Raw genomic sequence first — 16777 nt, forward strand, 5'->3', positions numbered from 1 at the left:
TAGGATGTAGTTACTGCTTCGACATCGGCTCCTCTCACCTGATCTTAGGACGTAGTTACTGCTTCAACATCGGCTCCACTCACCTGATCTTAGGACGTAGTTACTGCTTCAACATCGGCTCCTCTCACCTGATCTTAGGACGTAGATACTGTCACGACATTGGCTCCTCTCACCTGATCTTATGATGTAGATACTGTCACGACATCGGCTCCTCTCACCTGATCTTAGGATGTAGTTACTGCTTCGACATCGGCTCCTCTCACCTGATCTTAGGACGTAGATACTGCTTCGACATCGGCTCCTCTCACCTGATCTTAGGACGTAGTTACTGCTTCAACATCGGCTCCTCTCACCTGATCTTAGGACGTAGATACTGTCACGACATCAGCTCCTCTCACCTGATCTTAGGATGTAGATACTGCTTCGACATCGGCTCCTCTCACCTGATCTTAGGACGTAGATACTGCTTCGACATCGGCTCCTCTCACCTGATCTTAGGACGTAGATACTGCTTCGACATCGGCTCCTCTCACCTGATCTTAGGACGTAGATACTGTCACGACATCGGCTCCTCTCACCTGATCTTATGATGTAGATACTGCTTCGACATCGGCTCCTCTCACCTGATCTTAGGATGTAGTTACTGCTTCGACATCGGCTCCTCTCACCTGATCTTATGATGTAGATACTGTCACGACATCGGCTCCTCTCACCTGATCTTAGGACGTAGATACTGTCACGACATCGGCTCCTCTCACCTGATCTTATGATGTAGATACTGTCACGACATCGGCTCCTCTCACCTGATCTTATGATGTAGATACTGTCACGACATCGGCTCCTCTCACCTGATCTTAGGATGTAGATACTGTCACGACATCGGCTCCTCTCACCTGATCTTATGATGTAGATACTGTCACGACATCGGCTCCTCTCACCTGATCTTAGGATGTAGTTACTGCTTCGACATCGGCTCCTCTCACCTGATCTTATGATGTAGATACTGCTTCGACATCGGCTCCTCTCACCTGATCTTAGGATGTAGTTACTGCTTCGACATCGGCTCCTCTCACCTGATCTTAGGACGTAGTTACTGCTTCGACATCGGCTCCTCTCACCTGATCTTAGGATGTAGATATTGTCACGACATCGGCTCCTCTCACCTGATCTTATGATGTAGATACTGTCACGACATCGGCTCCTCTCACCTGATCTTAGGATGTAGTTACTGCTTCGACATCGGCTCCTCTCACCTGATCTTATGATGTAGATACTGCTTCGACATCGGCTCCTCTCACCTGATCTTAGGATGTAGTTACTGCTTCGACATCGGCTCCTCTCACCTGATCTTAGGACGTAGTTACTGCTTCGACATCGGCTCCTCTCACCTGATCTTAGGATGTAGATATTGTCACGACATCGGCTCCTCTCACCTGATCTTAGGATGTAGTTACTGCTTCGACATCGGCTCCTCTCACCTGATCTTAGGATGTAGATACTGCTTCGACATCGGCTCCTCTCACCTGATCTTAGGATGTAGTTACTGCTTCGACATCGGCTCCTCTCACCTGATCTTAGGACATAGATACTGCTTCGACATCGCCTCCTCTCACCTGATCTTAGGACGTAGATACTGCTTCGACATCGGCTCCTCTCACCTGATCTTAGGACGTAGATACTGTCACGACATTGGCTCCTCTCACCTGATCTTAGGATGTAGTTACTGCTTCGACATCGGCTCCTCTCACCTGATCTTAGGACGTAGATACTGCTTCGACATCGCCTCCTCTCACCTGATCTTAGGATGTAGTTACTGCTTCGACATCGGCTCCTCTCACCTGATCTTAGGATGTAGATACTGCTTCGACATCGGCTCCTCTCACCTGATCTTAGGATGTAGTTACTGCTTCGACATCGGCTCCTCTCACCTGATCTTATGATGTAGATACTGCTTCGACATCGGCTCCTCTCACCTGATCTTAGGATGTAGTTACTGCTTCGACATCGGCTCCTCTCACCTGATCTTAGGACGTAGTTACTGCTTCGACATCGGCTCCTCTCACCTGATCTTAGGATGTAGATATTGTCACGACATCGGCTCCTCTCACCTGATCTTAGGATGTAGTTACTGCTTCGACATCGGCTCCTCTCACCTGATCTTAGGATGTAGATACTGCTTCGACATCGGCTCCTCTCACCTGATCTTAGGATGTAGTTACTGCTTCGACATCGGCTCCTCTCACCTGATCTTAGGACATAGATACTGCTTCGACATCGCCTCCTCTCACCTGATCTTAGGACGTAGATACTGCTTCGACATCGGCTCCTCTCACCTGATCTTAGGACGTAGATACTGTCACGACATTGGCTCCTCTCACCTGATCTTAGGATGTAGTTACTGCTTCGATATCGGCTCCTCTCACCTGATCTTAGGACGTAGATACTGCTTCGACATCGCCTCCTCTCACCTGATCTTAGGACGTAGATACTGCTTCGACATCGCCTCCTCTCACCTGATCTTAGGACGTAGATACTGCTTTGACATCGCCTCCTCTCACCTGATCTTAGGACGTAGATACTGCTTCGACATCGGCTCCTCTCACCTGATCTTAGGATGTAGATACTGTCACGACATCGGCTCCTCTCACCTGATCTTAGGACGTAGATACTGCTTCGACATCGGCTCCTCTCACCTGATCTTAGGATGTAGATACTGTCACGACATCTGCTCCTCTCACCTGATCTTAGGACGTAGATACTGCTTCGACATCGGCTCCTCTCACCTGATCATAGGACGTAGATACTGCTTCGACATCGGCTCCTCTCACCTGATCTTAGGACGTAGATACTGCTTCGAGATTGGCTCCTCTCACCTGGTCTTATGATGTAGTTACTGCTTCCACATCGGCTCCTCTCACCTGATCTTATGATGTAGTTACTGCCACGACATCGGCCCTACTCACCTGGTCTTAGGATGTAGATACTGTCACGACATCGGCTCCTCTCACCTGATCTTAGGATGTAGATACTGCCACGACATCGGCTCCTCTCACCTGATCTTAGGATGTAGATACTGCCACGACATCGGCCCTACTCACCTGGTCTTAGGATGTAGATACTGTCACGACATCGGCTCCTCTCACCTGATCTTAGGATGTAGATACTGCCACAACATCGGCCCTACTCACCTGGTCTTAGGATGTAGATACTGTCACGACATCGGCCCTACTCACCTGATCTTAGGACGTAGATACTGCCACGACATCGGCCCTACTCACCTGATCTTAGGATGTAGATATGTCACGACATCGGCTATGCAAGACTGCTCAAGTGACCTCATGACGTCCTCCTCGGATGGCCTGATGTCATGTTGTAAGCTATGCAAGACTGCTCAAGTGACCTGAACTCCACGTTGCGGTATATGTTCATCTCTATTAAATGAACCTATCTTTCTTACATTTTAGGAGACGCAGCACCATATATAGCACAAAATTATATGCATCATTCTTGAATGTGTTTACACATTGTATTCAAAGTTACTATGCACGTGCCATGTACATAAAATACTTCTACAACTCGGAATTGGAACTTGTTTTTTTCTCATTCGAATCTCATACTTACAACGACTGAACGTGGCCGTGACGTCTCATTGACTATGGTTAGAGTAGCTTCCCTTTGACAACGGGCAGTTACTCTAGCGGACAGACCGATGGATTGCCACGAAAAGCAAGTAAAAACAATTGTTTTGCGTATATGTTGCTTCGTCACTGTATAAGAAACAGATTTCAGTTGGAACTATACTGGCTACTGTTACTGTCCGACTGACACATCACTTACCCTGTGACGTAATACATATTAATGCGCGCATTCCAGGAAAACTCGCAATGTTTCGGTAATGTTTGTGAGAGATGGAAAGCGATTTTCAAGCACAGAATTAAAGAATGACATTATATGATAAAGAGGTTATCACGCTTGTGTTTGGGGATGGTAACTGTCGTCAAGACTTGCTAAATACAATGTTTATTCCTTATGCAGGATATTAACCATCTCCAAACACACTCGCGTGATAACCCCACTACAAACTTCACATGTACAAAATTTCATTGCACTTTGTACAAAACCTGTCAGGAATGGCCATGGAGAGAATTTTTCAATATGGCTGACGGGGGAATCGCACATCTTGAACAGATTGGGTTGTCCAATGGAGTGTCTGTATCTGTATTGGATGTTCTCGGGCGGCGAGGGTACGTCAGACGCCCAGCACCCGCCAACGCGGCCCAGGTTTGGGTTGCTCTTCAGGCGGAATGGCGGGCAACGCCAAGGGCAACCGTACGGAAGTTAATAAACCGTACACCTTCAACACCGAACATGTATCGCCCAACATATCCGACTATATCATGAACATTTGTTTATGAATCACTATCAAATAGTAATGATACCAGGTGTTCGCGAGAAGGTGAGCGTATCTTGCCCCACCGTTGGTACCCGTTATAAACACATGCTAAGGCAAGTCAATTGTTCTCCAGAAACAACACGGGAAGATATGGTACATGTCAAAATAGGGAACTGCATTGGACACCATTTTTGTCACATATGCGTTATAGTTGGAAATAGTCCTCCACACGTCTACCCTATGCATAGATCTAAATAGGAAACGATCTCACTGGTCTCCTTTATGTCTTTGTTTTGCCAATCCGAGCCGACATTCCGATTCATATTCATAAAGAAACAGATCCGCAAGAACGGGAGCACAGTTAGGGCCCATGGGGATTCCTACTCCTTGCCTAAATGTCTTACCCCAAAATTTTACGTAGATGAGGAAGTCCAACATTTCACATATTATTTTCTCAGTAAACTTCAGATGGCATTTGCTTTCATTTTTCAAAAATTATCCTGAACCTCTGAATATAGATACGTAACTGTATCTGTGTTCACCACGTTTTAACAAAAGCTCCATGGATCAAGGAATAAGTTGTTTCTTAAGTTTAAATTATTCCCAACTATAAAGCTTTTACTTTTTCCTTGAGAATCCAGATCACGTTTCAAAATCTGGCAATATTGTTCAAACTAATCCAAACAATGCTTAAAGCCTCAGTCTACAGGAAACACTCAGAAGTAAAATATATCATGTGTCAGCTGGAATAAAATATACAGCGCTGACCTTTAACTATCTGTTACCACTGGACTGCCTCATAAGTGAGTGAGAGAGTATCAGCTCATTATATTGTCGGCGAACTAAGTGCAGGCGAACTGAGTGTAGGCGAACTGAGTGCAGGCGAACTAAGAAGTTGGAAACATGTTCTTTTTTTCAAGAACGGAATGATATATAATCTGAGGTGGCTGAGAAACATGTTCATTTTTAATCTGCACGGTAATTAACGCACAGACAGACGTGAGATGGGAACCACACAGAATAACACGCGAACTCGATTGGTATCCGCCCCGATACCGAGAACTTTTTAATTTGTAAAAACCCGATACCGCGAAAGGAAAAATGGTTAAGAGCGAGGTTAGGTCCGATCGCGCGAAAGTAATCATTGGACTATGAATTGTAAAGAGAGACCAAAAAAAAAAGAGATAGCATTCGCTGTTTTTTACAGTGAGGTAAGTAAAGAGATAATCCCTTTTTAGAGTGAATATTGGTTCATTAGCTGTGTTTCTTTAAAAGTCTGACGATGGATCAAACGTTTGTACATGTCAATTGTTTTTTGCGCGTTTAAGGTTACAATTTATATGTGATACCTCATAACAAGCAATAACTCATTCAGTACAGTAAAACTTAACAAGACAGGATGAAGGCGTCAAGAGATCATATGATTTATGCATCCTGTTATTGAACTTTCTTGTTTGCTGTTACAATAGTAAAACAAAAATAGGAGCTGAAAACAGATTCCATCAAAAGCCTGTCTTGTTTTATCTGATTTCCAAACACATGAATCGACCCCATTGAACATAATCTCACCAGGAGACAAATGCTTGAGAGACGTAGCTGTCAATATGCCATCCTTCCCAGAGTGGGCTGTTTTCCTTCTGTTCCTTCAACTAGTTCCAAAGAAAGCTGAAGTGACCAATTGTGATTTCCATAGGTCTAGATACAGCATTGGTGATGCAAGCAATGAGACACTCTGGGTGATGAGCCTTGAGAGAAGGGTAGTGAAATGCATCTCACGGTGTTTCAACGATGGAAGCTGTACATCCGTCCTGGTGAACAGAGACGCAGGACAATGCAAGGGACTGAAGCTCACCTCCCCGACTCCACCGGGACTGACTGACACGGATGAAGCTATGTATACATCTTCGTGTAAACGTACGTTATCGTTGTTTTCTCGTCCGAATCACTGCATGGGTAATGGATAATGGGAATATTAGTGTCCAACAGTGTATTTTGTTCTTCAAAATAATATATATTTTGTTACGTTATTTCTGACCCCGACGTTGTTCATGACAGCCACGTAGATGAAGAAGTGAAATGAAAATTGGAAAACAGAATTATGTTTCCTAACTGTATCTATAAAAAAACCTCGACGTTGTTTTGGTACCGTCATAATTTGTTATTCCAAGTCTATTGCTTATGTGGGGCGGTCGGGTAGCCTAGTGGTTAAAGCGTTAGCTCGTCACGCCGAAGACCCGGGTTCGATTCCCGACATGGGTACAATGTGTGAAGCCAATTTCTGGTGTCCCCCGCCGTGATATTGCTGGAATATTGCTAAAAGCGGCGTAAAACCATATTCACTCACTCACTATTGCTTATGTAGCTTATTCAGTTTTGAGTAAATCAAGTCAGAGTTCAATTGTCAACCGTGTCTCGAACCCTGGTATCTAACCGCGTGAACATACCATTTACAGGTAGTTTACATGTACATAAGATTAACATATTATTAACTTATTTTGCCAGACTGACATGTCATCATCTTTGTGTAAATTTTAACTGTGTACGTTATGGTGTTTCATTTATTCGACAGCGTGTTAGCATAATGTTAATATAGAATAACCCACGAGGTACGAATGATTACGGAAAATATGTCACGAGTGAAATTAATGTTTTAAATTTTGAGCTTTAGCATTAATTTCACGAGTGACATATTTTCCGTAATCACATGTACCGAGTGGGTTATTCTATTTATTACCCATAATCATATTAAAGACGTTGTCGCCGATCAAGAATCAGCTGTTTTGTATCAATCCATGTGTGAAAAAAAAACTGTCCACTCACTCCAATCGCATTACTCACTTAACGCGTAGTTACGCGTGAAAAATGTAGTTCTCTTAAAAAACTAAAAGATCACATTATTGCAGTTATATTTCTGACTCATTTACACAGCGTACACTATCTAGCATTGATAAAGGAGACAAGTTTCCAAAAACGTTCATCAGGTTGTTTTTTTAAATCAAGGCTTGTTTTGACACGATCTCGTCACTGACAGACAGTCGTCGTCGTGCATCGGCAGAGACATGCATTTCACATTGAGAAGAGGAAACACGGAACACCTGTCAATTTTTGTTATGTGTCATTTGAAAAAAATGCCAAAAACTATAACAAAGAAGAAATAAGGTACAGAAGTCCTGTTTGTCAGAGAAAAGTTACGAAAAGTAGGTAAACTTTAAAAAAGTACGATTGCTGTCACAGTGTCGGAATGAATGACCCGACTTGACCCAGATATGAGACAGCCGAAACCAGGAATGACAACAGAACCGGCGTTACAGTTTAAGCCCGACAACAGGTTTAATGAACATCGTGTGCGATTTGAGACAAGTGTGACTGATTGGAAACACGTGCACGTGGTATTTTAGGAGGACTTGTCAAACACGCTTGTGGAGTGGACACAGCCTAGTGGATAACGGGATGATATTTGGATGTGATTCACAGGCTAATGGTCGAATAGCTGTTGATAGACTTACACGGTTTCTGGAGACTTGGTGACAAGATGTCCGCATTCACGGAGTTTATTTAGTCCAATATCGGACACAGTATCAGCTCGCTTGGGTAAGTTTTCTTTTCCTTGTGTTGTTAATTATTTTTGTTAATTTCTAAACCTCTCCGAGTTCAGCAAAGTGGATCATCGATTTCGCGAGTAGATGTTGGTAATCATGTCGCTGAGGAAACAATCTATGCTACCATTGATCGCCTTCATTTCGAATTCTGATGCGTAAGCCGAAATGATAAATTTGCAAAGACTAATGTTTAGTTCCACCTTTCCTGTGTCATTTACCCTCATGGTGCCTGGACGTCAGTCAGTCTGCGTGGCGCTCAGTGCCGTACTGTGCTGACGCCGAGGTTACAAAAACGTATACATTGTATAAAAAAGTGTCACGTTCTTATTTTTTCACACAACGTTACAAATTTCTACGAAATAATGGATCTTATCTTGCCTTTCGGACAGTCTAAAAGTTGTTGCAAAATGAGTTTCTTTTTATTCCAATGGCATTGCCGAAAGTGTGAGTTATGTTGTAAACAAACATGGCTGACCATTTGACACCTGTCAAAGTAAATGACCTCGTAAAAGTGGACGGAGATCTGACAGGAAGAGTTATTCGCATAATTCAACCTCTGAACACATTTAATGTATTTGTTGTCAAAACTGCATATGGCCAGATGGAAGTTCCAAGATTCAGATTTGCCAGAGCCTGTTTCTTGTGCGCAAAAGTCAACACCACCAAGTCCGGGATTGCCAGTTCTGTGCTAGAGGACTTGCTGTTTGACGACATTTTCAACCCCCCGAATCCAAACACCTGACTGAATGCAGACAGGTTTGCCTTTGTGAACGATGATGACATCGAAACGTTCTTAACTGCCAATGAAAACGAAAACACCATGAAAAAGACTAAACTTGATATGAATTTAGTGCACAAATTTATACAGGAAAGTTTAAATGACACTGGAAAGGAGGAAGAAATTAGCCCCAGTGAACTTAACATTATTCTTTGTAATTTTTTCATTTCGGCACGCAAATAAGATGGTTCGGAATACGAACCGTCTACTCTGAAGGGGATCAAGGCTAGCATTGAGCGTTACCTCAAGCGACACGATTAGAAACATCTGCTGGCGGAATCTATGCAGTTTGCTAAACTGAGGGAGGTTTTGAAATCAAAAATCATTAAAGAAACAAGGAAAAGGAAACATACGCCAGCGAGCTGATCCTGTGTCCGAAATGGAACTGAATAAACTCTGTGAATGCGGACAGCTTGGCACTAAATCTCCAGATGCTGTGTTAATTAAAGACATTGTGGTGGAACAATACAGTCTACTTTGGACTGAGGTCGGCCACGCCCCACAGACGCATGCAGTGGGGCGACGTCACACTCAAAACCGATTCCGATAATAAGGAATATTTACAGTATTTGGAACGTCAGTCAAAAACACAGCATGGTGATTAATCCCGTGACTTGGCACCCAAAGCGTGGGCTCAACCTGGGGACGAACGTTGTCCGGTGGCGGTTTACAGGTTGTATCGGGATGTTCGCCCGCGAGACTTTAGCAATGATGAGAGTCCATTTCATCTTGCACCCAACACACAGTTCGGCGTAATATCTGAAAACACCTGGTTTAAACGCCAACCTTTTGGTAGAAACAAGTTAGGCTCTCTCATGAAGACCATGGCATCCAGGGCTGGACTGTCCTCAGACAAAAGGTTGACGAACCACAGCGCTCGAACGGCTGTTGTCTTAACAATGAGAGGTCTTTTCAAAACAAGCCTTGAATAAAAACCTTGTTGACCCTTTTTTGAAAATTGTCTTCTTTTATCAACGCTAAATAGTGTACGCTGTGTAACTCAGACAGAAAAATAACTGCAATAATGTGATCTTCAAAGTTTTGTTAACAGAACTATATTTTTTTACGCGTAGCAAGACGTGGATTGAGTAATGCGGTTTGAATGTGTGGACAGGTTTTTTTCACACGCAGATTGATAAAAAAAACTGCTGATTCTTGATCGGCGACAGTTGATTGTTTGTTTTTTCTTGAAACATGTCGCTAAAGTTCGGAACTTAAAACATTAATTTCACTCGTGACATATTTTCCGTAATCACTCGTACCTCGTGGGTTATTCTATTATTCTAAACCCTTCCAATAAGATGCAGCGACTTGTATCAGATTCAGAATCACTGGATTGTCTGGTCAAGACTCGATTATTTACAGACCGCCGTCATATAGCTGGAATATTCCTGAGTGCGGTGTTAAACAACAAACAAACAAACAAATTTGTACCATTTGGAAACCCTGTAAAATTATTTCGCCATTTCAGCAAAGAAACATCACATCATAGGTAAGGCTTGTTCCAGCGACCGTGACTGTAACACCCACATGGAGGGGACAGGATGCTACAGTGGGACATGCTACTGTCGTCCACGCCTGCTGTACTCACCATCGACCGGGGCATGTACGCTATGTGAGTGATTTTTATACGGGTATATCAGAGCGAGTGAGTGAACAGGTGGGTGAATGTGTGAGTGAGTGTTGTTTGATGCCAGCTTTTAAAACCAACAACCGAACCATTTTATTTTGGGATCTTTTCTCAAGGATGCATTGCATATTCTGTTTTATGATCATATGTGTATTTCAGTTGCAGAGAATGAGTGTAGTTTTAAAAAATCTACCAGCTTTACAAACCAATAACCAATAACTTTCCCTTGATCAAATTTCAAGTATGCATTGATACCCTTGTCATTAGTTAAAACAGTTATTGCAGGCGTGTCTTTAGCGTCTCGGCTTGTCACCGGAAGAACAACTGATCAGCTGTCGGGCCACAGCTCATCAGCCATCTTCCCGAGGCAAGGGAGTTAGCTGACTTTAAAAGCCCAGTTTCCACCCTTGTCGAACTAGGCTGGAATTCCTGGGCTCGACTGTAGCGCCACCAGTGGTTATTACGAGTTATGTCCCTTCTAAACCTCTCATATGGACCAATCAGATTCCACCTCTCGTATCACTTGCATTTGTTTCAAACAAAATGGCGGCGCACAGTCAAAACGATCTGATCGATAATCAAGATCTATAGTGTGATAAAACTGGTCTTACATAGCGAAGTGCATCAAATCACGTGAGCACCTTGGTTAAACACATGAAAAGACTTGGAAAATATCTGCTGACAAAGAGTTGGCGGTGTACATGTTTTGCACATCCTCCAATCGACAGAAATCTGCACGACATTTTACGAACCGGATTTCGATTTCGGTGCGCGATTTTGATTGGACTATGCATAGACTCGTTAGTCCAGCCAAAATATAACTGAGTCTCCATAATACCAGCCTAGTTCGGCAAGGGTGGAAACTGGACTTTTATGGTCAGTTAACTCTCTTGCCCCGGGAAGATGCTAATCAGCTGGCTGTTCTGAACGTCGAGAACACCACAAATAACTAATTGATAATACTGCAAATAATCGAGTATTGGACAGGCGAAACTGTGATTGATATAGTGAACAACAATCCACGTTGTCGGAGTACGGTGACACGCTATCAACAAAGTTGCCAAGCTTGACCACCCGATCCCCTGTAGACGACTAGAGCAACCAACGGAGATACTGGGGACCTTTACTGAAAAAAGTAACTGTGATCGTATAAAGTGATTGATACCTGAAATGATGTCACGATCAAACAGCCTCATATCTTTGCTGGTTGTGTGTTGTTTCACGTCGGTTGTTTGTTGTTTAAGGCGGTCTATAAATAATCGAGTCTGGACCAGACTGCGATCTAAGCTACTTTGATACGATGACATGCATCAGCACAATTCAGCGAGCCTCACCACCCGACCCCGTATTATCCACCCATCGAGTTACATACATACTTGTGTCTACTATTTTCTTTCTTTAAGGGGCACGGATGGCCCAGTCGTCTGAGGCGCCGCGATTCGCTGTGCAGAGTTGCGTCCCTTGTGGACGTCAGAAACCTATGATTGTTGGTCCGAATCCTGGTTCGCCCCGATTATGTTTCTAGGTTTGTCAGCACCATACCCGTGCTCGTGGGTTTCACCGAAGTGGTAAACGTCTGAGAACTGCATTACTTCGGGCTTTCCTCCCACATTAAGCTACCACGCCGCGATATAACTGGAATACTGTTAAAAGCGTCGCTAAACCCAACTCACTCACTCACCCAATTCTTTCTCCAATATCCGTATTTTCAATAGTTCATTTTGCATTTACATTGTACATTTTGAGTATATCGTATTTAGTCGGAATGTTACACCCTTTGCGGTTTTCTCATTTATCATGGGTTACAGGTCCGTGCAGATATTGGGATGTCAGGATCCGCTTGTTGCGAGTTCGAGTTCGATCTGATTATGAACCTTGGTTTGTCAGTACAATACCCGTATTCGTGTGATCTAAGAACGTGTTTAACCACTGCGACCTGAGGTGCTGTGGTTTCCTCTCACAGAAGGCCAAAACATAACTGAAATACTTTTCAAATCTGAATTGAACCCATGCTATTCACCTATTTAATTATTTGTCTTTCCAGGTACAACCTTTGGCACAACCTTCAGTGTGTATCCAAATCATGGTGTCAAGTCCAATAATGACGAGAGATTCTACAACGTTGACAGTGTTGAAGAGTGCCAGAAGATATGCCTTGAGGTGAAGGGGAACACTTGCAGGTCTGCTGAATACACGAAACAAAAGACGGTAACGTACATGTTTCTAAAGCGGCAAAAGCCATGTTATATTTCGTTTGCATCTATGGAGGATATGAGAAAGGGCGACCTTATCGGCGCCGACAACGGGTGGACTCTGAGTCTGCGGGACTGTGAGTGACTGCGGATGGACCAATAGCCTGTGGGACTGTCGGTGACTGCGGATGGACCCTTAGCCTGCAGGACTGTCAGTGACTGCGGATGGACCCATAGCCTGCGGGTCTGTCAGTGACTGATGATGGATCCACTGCCTTGCGGGAATGTCAGTGACTGCGGATGGATCCATGGCATGTTGGACTGTCATTGACTGATGATGGACCCAAAGCCTGCGGGACTGTCGGTGACTGCGGATGGACCCATGGCATGCGGGACTGTTAGTGACTGATGATGGACCCATTGCCTTGCGGGACTGTCAGTGACTGATGATGGACCCAATGCCTTGCGGGACTGTCAGTGACTACGGATGGACCAATAGCCTGCGGGACTGTGAGTGACTGCGAATGGACCAATGGCCTGCGGGACTGTGAGTGACTGCGGATGGACCAATAGCCTGCGGGAATGTCAATGACTGATGATGGATCCACTGCCTTGCGGGACTGTCAGTGACTACGGATGGACCAATAGCCTGCGGGACTGTGAGTGACTGCGAATGGACCAATGGCCTGCGGGACTGTCAGTGACTGCGGATGGACCAATAGCCTGCGGGAATGTCAATGACTGATGATGGATCCACTGCCTTGCGGGACTGTGAGTGACTGCGGATGGACCAATAGCCTGCGGGAATGTCAATGACTGATGATGGATCCACTGCCTTGCGGGCCTTGAGGTGATACACTACTCAGCGCTTGATGGTGCTTACTCGTGTCTAAATACTAAATACTAAGTATGTCAGTAAAAACACCTTCTTATCACTGTCTCTCTGTATATCATGGCTTGAGGTCATTTAACAGTTGAGATACTTACATTTTCAGTAAGCTTAAAAGGTTAATGTCGTCGGTCTTGTGACACAAGATAAGATAAGACTATCAATTCTTCGAATCTCAGCACATAGGAAGGCATATATTGTTGTTTGTTTTGGTTTTTTAAACCTCGACAATATTTAAGAATTGACCTCCACTTCGTATGAGTTCATTGGCATATGAACCTTCATGTGAAATGTGGAAGTTGTACGTCAGTATTTAGGGAATTTCAAGAATAATGTCCCTCGAAAAACGTATGAATGAGTGACTATGGTTTTACGCTGCTTTTAGCAATATTCCAGCAAAATAACGGCGGGGGACACATCGATTATTTTACAGACCGCCGTCATATAACTGGAATATTGCTGAGTGCGGCGTTAAACAACAAACAAACAAAACAAACAATAATAGTTTTCTCATATCCCTATTTTGTACCTCGAAGGAGGTATACACATTTTGTACGTGTGACTTATGTTTACACTTACAACCATACAACAACCAGCTGCATCGCGGGGTAATAGTGACGGTACCCTGGCGGTACTCTATCAATCACGTTTATTTCGAAGTTATGGCAACATGGCCCATGGTACAGTTGTAATATCAGTAATATTTTAGGTCACTTGTCCAGAGTGTTACATCTCTGTCGATCTCATTTTAAATAAGTTAAATAAATATAAAGCTATCAAGCGAATACATTAATATCACATGATTTAAATAAATTTGCAAACGTAATATTACCTGACGTATTTTATTTCTGTAATGAGGTAACAAAAAATATTTCTCAAGTAAGTATATTTCTTACATACTAAATGAAGGTCACGTTCTTTACATATAGATTCTGTATGAGGTATATTTATCAATAACCGTTTACGAATAATGTTTACCCGAGAGTGGTGAAGAGATATTCGAAATTTACTCTAACTATTCGTTTGTCTCCGAGTACTGTTATGTATAATTCGGGTGCAGAAGAGATTTTATATCAGCAAAATGCACTAAAAAGTAGGTGACTCTAAACTGTGATTGGAAATATGTGTATCTCTAAATGCATATAAAAACATGTTCTTATCACCAACACTTTGGAATATTCTCACATACGATGCCCAAGTGAATTTTCCATTTTCATCTAATACTTGCATTCATTCGCAAAAGTTTAATCCATTACTTAATTAACCTTACATGCGTATTTATAAACATACAAAGACGTCCAGCTTTACCCAGAAAAGCTTTAGTTTGCTGCAAATATACCCACACCAAGAAAACGTTTAAAATAGCATATTTGTATCTTTTCAATTATATCATAATATTGAATACCCCACATTTCCGAACCATACATCAATATTGGAGTGATGTTACTGTCAAATATATTACAAGCAGTCGAGAAATCTATAAATCTGTTATTACTAAACAAATGAAAAACTGGCCCTATTGCCTCCCGTGCTTGCAAGGCAGGGGTTCCACATGCTTTAGACCATATTAACCGTGAGGAGAACATAATTCCAAGATATTTATATTATGTTACCGTCTTTATCTTCACATTATCCAGTGCCCATGCTTCATACTAGGTTATTATCCCCCAATTTCTAAATACAATAACATCTGATTAACAAGATTTACATACAATCCCCATTTCAAACAACATGTATTTAAGACATCTAGCTGTCTCTGCAAGCCCCGAACAGTACGAGAAAAGTATAATGTCATCGGAGAATAAGAGTAACATCAGATCTTCAATATTTTGGGTAACAAATATATCATGATCACAAGCAGCATACATTTCTAGCACAAGCTCATTAATAAAGAATATAAATAAGACAGGGCTCAAAACGCAGCCTTGTCTTACCCTACAAGAGGTGTTTATAAAAGATGTTTTAAAGCAACCAATCCTTACACCTTCTTTTACAGATGCATATATATTTTTTCACAAATTGTACATTTTACCATGGCATCCTTTGTAACTGAAAATAAAGCATTTTTTCCTGTCAATGAATGCACAATAAAATCTGCCGTTTGGCCCTCAGAGATATTTGGAACATAATGCATGAAGATGTGATCAATGGTAGAATATTGAGAACGGACACCTGCTTGGAATTCTGAAATAAGCTCACCTCTATCCAGATTCTAATAAATTAGTTCCTCAAAAGGAGACATGACATGGGCATGTGCATGCTTATGCTTAATTTTCTGCAGTAACATCTTGTGAAGTTTTGTTACAACAAATGAAGTCAAATAATCACCATCAGATGAAAGGCCTGTTAAGAACTGCCTTAGTAATGGAAGAAACAGTGAAAGTGACGGGAGAGATTTTAGAAGTTGTCAATGAACCTGTGGCGCCAAAAAGTGTTAGTCATCAGTGATCAGTTGGCCTATCATTGCGAAATCATGTCCTGCAAAACCCTGCACGTTTGCACATATGTACACTTACGACATATGTAAACCTTATGTATACATAGTTCCATATTGGACAAAGATAACCGTAAGATCCGGGGTAGAATAGGTCTTCAGCAACCCATGCTTGCCATAAAAGGCGACTATGCTTGGCGTAAGAGGCGACTAACGGGATCGGTCGGTAAGACTCGCTGACTATACTGATGCATGTCATCGTATCCCAATTGCGTGGATAGATGCGCATGATGTCAATCACTGGATTGTCTGGTCCAGACAATCTGGTCCAGATTATTTACAGACCGACGTCATATAGCCTGAATATTGCTAAGTGCAGCATTAAACAACAAACAAACAAACAAACATAGAAATATAACCATTTCTGGCTGACGTACATAATACCTACAGAAGAGACAATTGAATTTGCCAGAATCAACTGTAATACTATCTGTAACCGTCGCTTAATGAAGTCTTGGCCTGATTACTTATTAAAATTATATGCTTTCACTGTAAGTAGTTTGAGTGGAAGTCTGACATGCGATATTTGAGTTTCATTTCAAAAATAGGCAGCATGACGTTTTCTTCGGTTCACGTTGTTTCTATGTCTGTCAAAGGAATTATTTTGCACTGAATGTGCGACTGTGCATTATTCAACACCATATCAAACAAGAAAACTGTGTTGCTATTATACCCGCCATGGGGCACATTAGAATTGTGTTTGTTCATATAGTAGTGAATAGCATGAAAGTTAATGTTAACAAGAAAAACAATTGAATTTCTTTGCCATGAGAAAATCTGATTTTTGAAATCAGTCCTAATA

The 16777-nt window shown here is 42.5% G+C and overlaps 2 protein-coding genes across 2 annotated transcripts; one reads left to right on the forward strand and one right to left on the reverse strand.

Annotated features, from left to right (window-relative positions):
• Nucleotides 1–384: 384 nt before the first annotated feature.
• Nucleotides 385–8706, reverse strand: LOC125381997 (axoneme-associated protein mst101(2)-like). Its single transcript, XM_048399413.1, has 2 exons — nucleotides 8547–8706; nucleotides 385–2783 (listed from the first exon to the last, which is right to left on the reverse strand). The coding sequence occupies exons 1-2, from the start codon at nucleotides 8704–8706 to the stop codon at nucleotides 385–387; spliced, it is 2559 nt and encodes an 852-aa protein (XP_048255370.1).
• Nucleotides 8707–10118: 1412 nt separating this feature from the next.
• Nucleotides 10119–12780, forward strand: LOC124115392. The gene is made up of 2 exons (XM_046476340.2): nucleotides 10119–10385; nucleotides 12445–12780. The coding sequence occupies exons 1-2, from the start codon at nucleotides 10301–10303 to the stop codon at nucleotides 12735–12737; spliced, it is 378 nt and encodes a 125-aa protein (XP_046332296.2). The 5' UTR covers nucleotides 10119–10300; the 3' UTR covers nucleotides 12738–12780.
• Nucleotides 12781–16777: the final 3997 nt, after the last annotated feature.

The sequence above is a fragment of the Haliotis rufescens genome, unplaced genomic scaffold (assembly GCF_023055435.1).
Source record: "Haliotis rufescens isolate VD_foot unplaced genomic scaffold, xgHalRufe1.0.p SCAF_2, whole genome shotgun sequence".
NCBI classification, from domain to species: Eukaryota; Metazoa; Mollusca; class Gastropoda; order Lepetellida; family Haliotidae; genus Haliotis; species Haliotis rufescens.